This window comes from Hyperolius riggenbachi, chromosome 3 (genome assembly GCF_040937935.1).
Source record: "Hyperolius riggenbachi isolate aHypRig1 chromosome 3, aHypRig1.pri, whole genome shotgun sequence".
NCBI lineage: Eukaryota > Metazoa > Chordata > Amphibia > Anura > Hyperoliidae > Hyperolius > Hyperolius riggenbachi.
The window spans coordinates 12,176,097-12,188,596 of NC_090648.1; the positions used below are offsets into that span (position 1 = coordinate 12,176,097).

At 45.1% G+C, this 12,500-nt stretch overlaps 1 protein-coding gene across 1 annotated transcript in view; it reads right to left on the reverse strand.

Annotated features, from left to right (window-relative positions):
- The window catches only part of GIGYF1 (GRB10 interacting GYF protein 1), a 100,328-nt gene that overhangs the window by 57,472 nt on the left and 30,356 nt on the right, over positions 1 to 12,500 (reverse strand). Inside the window, exons 2-4 of the mRNA XM_068273856.1 lie at positions 10,477 to 10,535; positions 1,332 to 1,384; positions 1 to 11 (exon numbers count right to left, since the gene is read on the reverse strand). The exon at positions 1 to 11 is cut by the window's left edge and continues 119 nt beyond it. Of these exons, the coding sequence (XP_068129957.1) occupies positions 1 to 11; positions 1,332 to 1,366 (46 nt within the window). The 5' untranslated portion in view covers positions 1,367 to 1,384; positions 10,477 to 10,535. The remainder of the gene's footprint in view (positions 12 to 1,331; positions 1,385 to 10,476; positions 10,536 to 12,500) is intronic.

The following is a 12,500-nucleotide window of genomic DNA, read 5'->3' on the forward strand; positions in this document are numbered from 1 at the left end:
GTGCACGGAGCCTGCAATAGAAAACAGAGGGGTGAGTATAGATTACCAATCTGGGAGAAAGAAGCCGTATTACCCACAATGCAGAGGCGGAGCTTTAACTTGTTCAGAAGCCCACCATAACTCCTCCCACCTCTGCCATACCGCTGCTAGACCTCGAGTGACATCACGTGACCTCTGCACCAATACGACACCAGGCAGTTATCACATGGAGAGGTGAGAAGGGAGTCAAGCAGGTTATAAACGCATTGATTTCCCATCTAAATTCCAGGTAGGATTTGCTCACTGTGATCAAACCCTCCAGGAACCTACTGCACAAAAAGTCAGATCACCCGTTCTTTCATTTGATTTTTAGGGGGAATCAATCAAAATTATCGACTGGAAAATCTCAATCAATCAGGGGCAAAGCAGGAGTGGCAGTACAGCCCATGCCCTCAATCTGGACTACCATCCAGGAGAGGACATCAAAGGCATATGGCTACAACCAGCAAGAAACACTATGAAATGGGAGGTGTTTTTTTTTAACCCTCCTGGCGGTAACCCCGACCTACACTCGGGATTTCTTTGCCGCGGGAGGTAACCCCGACCTACACTCTGGGTAGCCGCCGCAGAGGATTTCTCTGCCCCGGGAGGGATATTTTTAATGAAATTTGTTGTACCCTATGTAGCTAGCATTTCGCTAGCTACCATTGTCCCCCAAGTCCCTGCGCTCTTTGATCGCCCCGAGATTGCGCATGACGTCAGACATGTCCGATCGTCACCATAGCAACAACTGAAGCTCATTGGGGAGGCTGCGGCTCTCGCGGGATTGCGGCTAGGTGACGTATAGCAGGGGCGATCGGGAAGGGGGGTAGAGATCAGAAGGGTGCGGGGGGACTGGGGGGACAATGGTAGCTAGGCCTAGTGCTAGCTACATAGGCTAAAACAACTTTAATACAAAAAATCCCTCCCGTGTACGCAGTCTCAGAAACTGCGCACCGCCAAGAGGGTTAAACAAAGATGACATTACTTTAAAACAAAGGCAGGCAGGATAACTGGGCAATAAGGAGTCGAGAGACTGAAAATCCACTATAACGCCCTAGCTTTCCTTTGTTTCAGAACACAGAAAATGATAATGACTTCTCACATGAGGCACCCTGAAGATGGCGTGCTGTATAATGTTTGTCTTACTTGCCAGGATTTGCACACAGGTTGACTTTAGCATGGAGATGAGAGGTGGCAGCTTTGGAAGACTGCTGTGAATTGTTGGCATTCTCCCGGAGATCTGTACTGCCCTGCAGACCCCAACATAAGTGCACCACTTTCCTCACATTACTACACAAAACAGAACTCACCATTCTGGCCCAAAATTTAGTGTTTCAGCAGCCATGATGTGATCTTCAGGTACCTGCAATGACAGAAGGGTAAGATAGCGTAAATAAAATCTCCAATACATACGTAGTTTCATAGTTATTTGAATTGGAAAAACAGACATACGTCGATAGTGTTCAACCATAAAATAAAGCACAAGAGCAGTCCAATTAGCCCTTAAAGCAGGGCTGTGGAGTCGGTCCAAAAATCCACCGACTCAGACTCCTCAGTTTAGGATTCCACCGACTCCGACTCCTCTAATTTGCATATTACAATTTTGTTGATTAAAAGTATGTAACATGAAATTCGTCTCTTAACTGCCAACGCTTAGGAATTTTACAAGACAACTGAAGTGAGAAGAATATGTAGACTACTATATTTATTCCCTTTAGACTAAAACTAGTCCTTGGTAAGAGTACTTGTAAAAGGTACAGACCGGAACAAAGAACATCTATCAGGCCCTAGGCAATGTAAGTGTGGGTACATGTAAGAGTGATGTGCAGGTACTCTGCAGGGGATTGAGGAGATTGTAAACAGACAACACCTCTGTGTTCAATGTGCACAGCATTCTCAGTGGATTCCCTGCAGCTCTGTGGGGAGTGCATATGTAGAGTATAGTACTACTGTGTAACAAAGTAAACCTGAGACAGATGAAATTAAAGTTTTATACATACCTGGGGCTTCCTCCAGCCGCCTTCAGGATAATCAGTCCCTCGTTGTCCTCCTCCGCCACCTGGATCTTCTGCTATGAGTCCAGGTACTTGAGCCAGTCAGGCGTAGTGCGCATGCACACACTCCGCCGCCAGGAGCATACTACACCTGTGCAGCACTACTGCGCATGTGCAGAATGTTCCTGGCTGTGGGAGCGGCATGCGGCCGGACAGCGCTGACTGGCTGAATTACCAGGACTCAGAGCAGAAGATCCGGGTGGTGGAGGACAGTGAGGGACTGATTAGCCTGAAGGGGGCTGGAGGAAGCCCCAGGTATGTATAAAACTTTACTTTTCATCCGTCTCAGTTACCCTTTAATTTGTAGTCACCAAACCAAATTTTAACATATCAAATTATTTGATTTCATCAGCAAAGGGAGTGCATACATTTGCATAAACCAGCATCAATGCTGAATTATTTCCATCTCATTGACCATCTCTATTAGTGACACAGCTACACATCAGGCTTTATTCTTACAGCATAGATGTTATTTAGTATATATAAGAGATTCCTGTGTACACATCATATATACAGTCACAATCAGATATGTATATCTGACCTTAAAAATACGGGGACTGCTTTATTGAAGCAGCACAAGTAACTAATTTTGATTGGTTTATTTCATTTTTGTGGACTAAGCACAGCTATTACTGTATATATACATTATTTTTAATGACTATTATCTGAGAAATAGAACATTTTATCATATTTTCTATTTTAATTACAGTTACAAATTCATTAGGAGTCGGAGTCGGTGCATTTTTTCCCGACTCCAGGCACCCAAAATTGCCCGACTCCACGACTCCGACTCCACAGCCCTGCCTTAAGCCCCATCTACACGATACGATTCTTTGTACGATTCGATTACGATTCTATTTACGATCCGATTGGCTCCGGAAAGTCCTCCAGTCCAGGGCCAACTGCGCATGTGCGGTCTTGCCACTCGCGTGCTCCCGCCGGTGATGGGAGCGAGACAGGGGAGCGCAGATGGCCAGACTGCGCTGACTGGAGGATTTTCTGGGGCCAGTTGAGGATGAACAGGGAGGTGGAGGATGAAGGCAAGGGACCGGTCAGGCTGGAGTAAGGGACACTTTAAACGCAGGGGGCTTTGGGGTGCCCCAGGGAGCCCTGGCAGCAAGTCAAGGCTGCAAAAATCACAACTGTAAAGTAATCCTGTCCTCCTGCTGGAAACAGAATGCTGATGCGCTTCACACTACCAGCAGCCAGGGATCACAGGTATAAAGACAACTAATCTATCATGTCATTTGTGAAAGTGGCCAACCAATCAGCTTCCACTCTGAGGGAAAATATTTCCTCCTCAGCGGATCATGTGACTTCCCTCAGAGCTCCAGCAATCAGCTGATCAGAGCACTATTTTCTCTTCAGATATGATCATAAAACCCGATTGGCAAAATTCTGCATTCCAAATCATAAAATAGTTTCTTGTCCAGTTTCTCCACATACTGTGCAGCTTTCTGTACAATTTGGTCATCAAAATGTGATTGAAAGATCGGATCTGAGGAAAATATTGTACCGTTAATGGACCGCTTAACAGCACCATCAGCTGGCAGATTTGCTTTGCTCCCCTATGCTGGGCATACATGGCTCGATTTTGCCACTCGATCGATTCCGCAGGCAATTCTCTTATCTTTTTGCATTGTCTGCAATGCGGAATCGAGCGTGAAAATAATCGGGTGGGAGATCAGACATGTCGGAAATGATCTATCGAGCCATCTTAATGGCTCAGAATCGAGCCGTGTATTCCCAGCATTACGCACCTTAAAGTGTACGTGAGATGAAAGGGTATAAAAGCTAACAGGGCTTCTACCAGATAATGCAAGAGGTGGAGCATGGTGTGGGAGCGATCAGTGTGGAGGGGGCTGGAGGAAGCCACAGGTATATGTTAAACTTTTATATCCTTTCATCTCAGGTTTACCTTAAATATTTGTATTTCATAAAAATGGGGTTAAGTAGTATTGTAAAAAAAAAGGTTTTATTTCTGCAGTCCAGGAATAGAAAGGTCGGGCTGCAAGCTGTGGGCGGGTCTGCCTGCTGCCCCTTGGCACTGCCCTCCCACTTCCTGCAGTTGCCAGTTTACCCGGCCATGGTGAGGCCATGAGTGGATGGGGCCAACTGCATCCCCTGCTGTGGCCACGCCTCCCCAGTGACAGCCAATGGACGGATAGCACTCAGCTCTGCCTGGATGGCCAGGGTTAAGATACCCATACATTACTCGATATGCCATCGAGCAATTAAGCGATCAACTTTATTGGGCAAAGTGACTTGACTAGTGGCCACACCTGGAGATCCTCCTTCAATAATAAAGCTGGGCAGTGTTGTGCCTCCATGCTCTGCCCCCAAAATCAATTCTGTGACCATCGAATTCCTGTGAACAGTAGCAGATTTTGGTACGATTAACCAATACCTTTCCATTCTGCCCAATTGAGTAAATTAGTTGATTGGAGAAAATCAGGGCTGTGGAGTCGGTCCAAAAATCCACCGACTCCGACTCCTCAGTTTAGGATTCCACCGACTCAGACTCCTCGACTCCTCTAATTTGCATATTACAATTTTGTTGATTAAAAGTATGTAACATGAAATTCGTCTCTTAACTGCCAACGCTTAGGAATTTTACAAGACAACTGAAGTGAGAAGGATATGTAGACTACTATATTTATTCCCTTTAGACTAAAACTAGTCCTTGGTAAGAGTACTTGTAAAAGGTACAAACCAGAACAAAGAACATCTATCAGGCCCTAGGCAATGTAAGTCTGGGTACATGTAAGAATGATGTGCAGGTACTCTGCAGGGGAATGAGGAGATTGTAAACAGACAACGCCTCTGTGTTCAACGTGCACAGCATTCTCAGTGGATTCCCTGCAGCTCTGTGGGGAGTGCATATGTAAAGTATAGTACTACTGTGTAACAAAGTAAACCTGAGACAGATGAAATTAAAGTTTTATACATACCTGGGGCTTCCTCCAGCCGCCTTCAGGATAATCAGTCCCTCGTTATCCTCCTCCGCCACCTGGATCTTCTGCTATGAGTCCTGGTACTTGAGCCAGTCGGACGTAGCGCGTATGCACACACTCCGCCACCAGGAGCATACTACACCTGTGCAGCACTATTGCGCAGGGGCAGAATGTTCCTGGCTGTGGGAGCGGCATGCGGCCGGACAGCGCTGACTGGCTGAAGTACCAGGACTCATAGCAGAAGATCCGGGTGGTGGAGGACAGCGAGGGACTGATTAGCCTGAAGGGGGCTGGAGGAAGCCCCAGGTATGTATAAAACTTTACTTTTCATCCGTCTCAGTTACCCTTTAATTTGTAGTGACCAAACCAAATTTTAACAACATATCAAATTATTTGATTTCATGAGCAAAGAGAGTGCATACATTTGCATAAATCAGCATCAATGCAGAATTATTTTCATGGACTAAGCACAGCTATTACTGTATATATACATTATTTTTAATGACTATTATCTGAGAAATAGAACATTTTATCATATTTTCTATTTTAATTACAGTTACAAATTCATTAGGAGTCGGTGCATTTTTTCCCGACTCCGACTCCAGGCACCCAAAATTGCCCGACTCCACGACTCCGACTCCACGACTCCGACTCCACAGCCCTGGAGAAAATATCAGCCAATTTCCATCTATCAAGCAGAACAGAACAATGGATTCTCCCCAATCCGATAAAATGACCGAATCATCAATGTACGGGCAGCTAGGTTGGTCAAGGAGATGCCAATATCAAATTTATGCAAAATGATGCAGCTTGGAAATGGACTAATGATTCTGGCTTTCTATATTAAAAGAAAAAAATAAATACTTTTACAATACAGAAAAAAACACCACAGACTAGTGAGCTCTACGCACAGGCCACTAATCAGAATGAACATTTTACAAAACAATGTAAAATGTTCTAAGTATACTTGTGGTAGCCTGCATCCAATCTGCATTCAAATTTTAGATTAGGGACTAGCACATAAATTAGCACTTAAATTTGCATAATTTTGCATCTGATTTGGATTCAAGGCATGTATTTAGCCCCTGGGGGTCTGTACACGCCCCTTGATGGTTTATAAGCCAGTTGCAGCCTGTGAGCACTGTCATTTTTGTTTGTCAATCAGAATGAACAGACTAGTGAGCTCTAAGCATTCACCACTGATCAGAATGAACAGACTAGTGAGCTCTAAGCACTGGCCACTGATCAGAATCAAAAGACTAGTGAGCTCTAAGCACTGGCCACTGATCAGAATGAACAGACTAGTGAGCTCTAAGCACTGGCCACTGATCAGAATGAGCAGACTAGTGAGCTCTAAGCACTGGCCACTGATCAGAATCAAAAGACTAGTGAGCTCTAAGCATTCACCACTGATCAGAATGAACAGACTAGTGAGCTCTAAGCACTGGCCACTGATCAGAATGAACAGACTAGTGAGCTCTAAGCACTGGCCACTAATCAGAATGAGCAGACTAGTGAGCTCTAAGCACTGGCCACTAATATGAACTAGTGAGCTCTAAGCACTGGCCAATGATCAGAATGAACAGACTAGTGAGCTCTAAGCACTGGCCACTAATCAGAACTAGTGAGCTCTAAGCACTGGCCACTGATCAGAATCAAAAGACTAGTGAGCTCTAAGCACTGGCCACTGATCAGAATGAACAGACTAGTGAGCTCTAAGCACTGGCCTCTGATCAGAATGAGCAGACTAGTAAGCTCTAAGCACTGGCCTCTGATCAGAATGAGGAGACTAGTGAGCTCTAAGCACTGGCCACTGATCAGAATGAACAGACTAGTGAGCTCTAAGCACTGGCCACTGATCAGAATCAAAAGACTAGTGAGCTCTAAGCTCTCGCCACTAATCAGAATGAACAGACTAGTGAGCTCTAAGCACTGGCCACTAATCAGAACTAGTGAGCTCTAAGCACTGGCCACTGATCAGAATGAACAGACTAGTGAGCTCTAAGCACTGGCCTCTGATCAGAATGAGCAGACTAGTAAGCTCTAAGCACTGGCCTCTGATCAGAATGAGGAGACTAGTGAGCTCTAAGCACTGGCCACTGATCAGAATGAACAGACTAGTGAGCTCTAAGCACTGGCCACTGATCAGAATCAAAAGACTAGTGAGCTCTAAGCACTGGCCACTGATCAGAATGAGCAGACTAGTGAGCTCTAAGCCCTGGCCTCTGATCAGAATGAGCAGACTAGTGAGCTCTAAGCACTGGCCACTGATCAGAATGAACAGACTAGTGAGCTCTAAGCACTGGTCACCAGGGCTGTGGAGTCGGAGTCGTGGAGTCGGGCAATTTTGGGTGCCTGGAGTCGGAGTCGGGAAAAAAATGCACCGACTCCGACTCCGAATGAATTTGTAACTGTAATTAAAATAGAAAATATGATAAAATGTTCTATTTCTCAGATAATAGTCATTAAAAATAATGTATATATACAGTATATATACAGTAATAGCTGTGCTTAGTCCACAAAAATGAAATAAACCAATCAAAATTAGTTACTTGTGCTGCTTAAATAAAGCAGTCCCCGTATTTTTAAGGTCAGATATACATATCTGATTGTGACTGTATATATGATGTGTACACAGGAATCTCTTATATATACTAAATAACATCTATGCTGTAAGAAAAAAAGCCTGATGTGTAGCTGTGTCACTAATAGAGATGGTCAATGAGATGGAAATAATTCTGCATTGATGCTGGTTTATGCAAATGTATGCACTCCCTTTGCTGATGAAATCAAATAATTTGATATGTTGTTAAAATTTGGTTTGGTGACTACAAATTAAAGGGTACCTGAGACGGATGAAAAGTAAAGTTTTATACATACCTGGGGCTTCCCCCAGCCCCCTTCAGGCTAATCAGTCCCTCGCTGTCCTCCACCACCCGGATGAGTCATGGTAATTCAGCCAGTCAGCGCTGTCCAGCCGCATGCCGCTCCCACAGCCAGGAACATTCTGCACCTGCGCAATAGTGCTGCACAGGTGTAGTATGCTCCTGGCGGCGGAGTGTGTGCATGCGCACTATGCCCAACTGGCTCAAGTACCTGGACTCATAGCAGAAGTTTCAGGTGGTGGAGGAGGACAACGAGGGACTGATTATCCTGAAGGTGGCTGGAGGAAGCCCCAGGTATGTATAAAACTTTAATTTCATCTGTCTCAGGTTTACTTTGTTACACAGTAGTACTATACTCTACATATGCACTCCCCACAGAGCTGCAGGGAATCCACTGAGAATGCTGTGCACATTGAACACAGAGGTGTTGTCTGTCACCCATAAACCTTGTTCAGATTGTGCATGAAGAATGTGTAGAGGAAGAATCTTCTCATTCCCCTGCAGAGTACCTGCACATCATTCTTACATGGTCCCACACTTACATTGCCTAGGGCCTGATAGATGTGCTTTGTTCCGGTTTGTACCTTTTACAAGTACTCTTACCAAGGACTAGTTTTAGTCTAAAGGGAATAAATATAGTAGTCTACATATTCTTCTCACTTCAGTTGTCTTGTAAAATTCCTAAGCGTTGGCAGTTAAGAGACGAATTTCATGTTACATACTTTTAATCAACAAAATTGTAATATGCAAATTAGAGGAGTCTGAGTCGGTGGAATCCTAAACTGAGGAGTCTGAGTCGGTGGATTTTTGGACCGACTCCACAGCCCTGCTGGTCACTGATCAGAATTAACAGACTAGTGAGCGCTAAGCACTGGCCACTGATCAGAATGAGCAGACTAGTGAGCTCTAAGCACTGGCCACTGATCAGAATGAGCAGACTAGTGAGCTCTAAGCACTGGCCACTGATCAGAATGAACAGACTAGTGAGCTCTAAGCACTGGCCACTGATCAGAATGAACAGACTAGTGAGCTCTAAGCACTGGCCACTGATCAGAATGAACAGACTAGTGAGTTCTAAGCACTGGCCACTGATCAGAATGAACAGACTAGTGAGCTCTAAGCACTGGCCACTGATCAGAATGAGCAGACTAGTGAGCTCTAAGCACTGGCCACTGATCAGAATGAGCAGACTAGTGAGCTCTAAGCACTCGCCACTGATCAGAATGGACAGCCTAGTGAGCTCTAAGCTCTCGCCACTGATCAGAATGAACAGACTAGTGAGCTCTAAGCACTGGCCACTGATCAGAATGAACAGACTAGTGAGCTCTAAGCACTGGCCACTGATCTGAATGAACAGACTAGTGAGCTCTAAGCACTGGCCACTGATCAGAATGAACAGACTAGTGAGCTCTAAGCACTGGCCACTGATCAGAATGAACAGACTAGTGAGCTCTAAGCACTGGCCACTGATCAGAATGAGCAGACTAGTGAGCTCTAAGCACTGGCCACTGATCAGAATGAGCAGACTAGTGAGCTCTAAGCACTCGCCACTGATCAGAATGGACAGCCTAGTGAGCTCGCCAGTGCTTAGAGCTCACTAGTCTGTTCATTCTGATCAGTGGCCAGTGCTTAGAGCTCACTAGTCTGCTCATTCTGATCAGTGGCCAGTGCTTAGAGCTCACTAGTCTGCTCATTCTGATCAGTGGCCAGTGCTTAGAGCTCACTAGTCTGTTCATTCTGATCAGTGGCCAGTGCTTAGAGCTCACTAGTCTGTTCATTCTGATCAGTGGCGAGAGCTTATCTCGCCACTGATCAGAATGAACAGACTAGTGAGCTCTAAGCACTGGCCACTGATCAGAATGAACAGACTAGTGAGCTCTAAGCACTGGCCTCTGATCAGAATGAACAAACTAGTGAGCTCTAAGCACTGGGCACTGATCACAATGAACAGACTAGTGAGCTCTAAGCACTGGCCACTGATCAGAATGAACAGACTAGTGAGCTCTAAGCACTGGACACTGATCACAATGAACAGACTACTGAGCTCTAAGCACTGGCCACTGATCAGAATGAACAGACTAGTGAGCTCTAAGCACTGGCCACTGATCAGAATGAACAGACTAGTGAGCTCTAAGCACTGGCCACTGATCAGAATGAACAGACTAGTGAGCTTTAAGCACTGGCCACTGATCAGAATGAACAGACTAGTGAGCTCTAAGCACTGGCCTCTGATCAGAATGGACAGCCAAGCAGGAAAGTTTGCATCTGGGTTTTGCTTTAAGCAGACTGGAACGTTAATCCCGGATTAGTCGTGTTTACACCTGTTCCCGATCACTGACTGTCAACCGTCTGCAATATCCGCATTCTACTAAACAACTGGCGGGCCTCTCCGGGATATTAATAGCCACATACAGCAGCGGAGTTATGCTTAATGTAAACACTGCACGGGATTAGCGAGGCAGATAGGAGGAGTCGGGGAACAGGCACAGCTGTTATCAGGCGGGGGAAGACAAGCACACTCCCATCTCCCATCCAACCCCCCCCCCCCACCCCGGGACACACCTGTGTTTGGAATGCTCTGTCAGCGCTCTCTAATCATGGGATGAAGCTGCACAGTGAACCTGCCGGGAGAGGGAAGAGTTAATCATTGACATTCCTCGCATGTCAGCTACAGCCTGTCAAATGTCACCGTCACAGGGAATCACACAAGCATGCAATACACACACATATATACAATACACACACACACACACTACACACACACACTACACACACACACACACACTACACACACACTACACACACACTACACACACACTACACACACACTACACACACACTACACACACACTACACACACACTCTATTTCCAGAGATGAATAGATGTACAGACAGTCCCTTACTTACTAACCACTCAAGTGGCGTTTCAGGGAAACAAAGTTGTCTTTATGTACAAAATACACAATACTATTTTATTAAATGGTACTGTATTGTTTAAACTGTTACAAGTGGTTTAAACCCCTTAAAAAACACATTGAAAACAACTACAAAACAGTTTATACTAGAGGTGAACCTCAAAAAACTAGAATATGGTGCAGAAGTCCATTTATTTCAGCAATTTTGCATAAAGGGAACCTTAACTGAGAGGGATATGGATGTTTCAATTTAAACAATACCAGTTGCCTGGCTCTCCTGCTGACCTCTTTGGCTGCAGTAGTGGCTGAATCACACACCTGAAACCAGCATGCAGCTAATCCAGTGTGACTTCAGTCAGAGCACCTGCTCTGCATGCTTGTTCAGGGGCTGTGGCTAAAATTATTAGAGATACAGGATCAGCAGGAGAGTCAGGCAACTGGTATTATAAAAGGAAATATCCACATCCTTCTCAGTTTAGGTTCCCTTTAAAAGGTGAACGTAATATATGAAAGACTCATTACTTGCAAAGCGAGTTCCATTTCAAGCCTTTGTTATTTTGATGATTATGGCTTCCAGATTCTGAGAACCCCAAAATCAAAATCTCAGACCACTAAAATATCGTAAAAATTTTCAATATTCTCGGCTCAAAGTGTCAGACTCGGTAATCAGCTAATTCTTCACCCCTGCAAAGGGTTCCTATTACATAGATTAGTTTCACCTTTTAAAGAGACTCTGAAGCGAACACAAATTTCTATTTTTACCTGGTAGTTCGCTTCAGTAGTCTCAGTAGATGAGCCAGTCAGGCGTAGTGCGCATGCACCCACTCCGCCGCCGGAAGCGTACTACACCTGCGCAGCACTATTGCGCAGGTGCAGAATGCTCCTGGCTGTGGGAGCGGCATGCGGCCGGACAGCGCTGACTGGCTGAATTACCAGGACTCATAGCAGAAGATTCAGGTGGCGGAGGAGGAAAGCGACTGGATTAGCCTGAAGTGTGCCGGAGGAAACCCCAGGTATGTGTATAAAAAAAAAAAAAATTATTCGCCACAGGTACCCTTTAATTCGTAGTCACCAAACCAAATTTTAACAACATATCAAATAATTTGATTTCATGAGCAAAGAGAGTGCATACATTTGCATAATACAGAATCAATGCAGAATTATTTCCATCTCATTGACCATCTCTATAAGTGACATGGCTAACCATCAGGCTTTATTCTTACAGCATAGATGTTATTTAGTGTTATATGTTACAGCCAGAACCTGCAGTGTGGCCACTTCTAGTTCTGGCCGGCCAATTTGCGAAGTGGCCACAGCGCAGCGGCCAATGTTAGAAATGGAACTATTACACTAAGCTACAATGTATTTTACGGCCGTCTCGCTGCGGCCAAATATATTGCAAGTTGGTTAATTTCAGGGCTGTGGAGTCAGGACAAAAATCTTCCGACTCCAACTCAGACCCCTCAGTTCATGAAATCACAACTCAGACTCCAACTCTGACTCCGGGTACCCAAAATGGCCCCGACTCAGACTCCTTAGTCTAATATTTAACAGGGCTGTGGATTTTGTACAAAAAAAAAAAAGTCACCCGACTCCGACTCCTCAGTTTATGAAATCACGACTCTGAGTGCTCAAAATTGCCCCGACTCAGACTCCTCAGTCCTGGTTAAT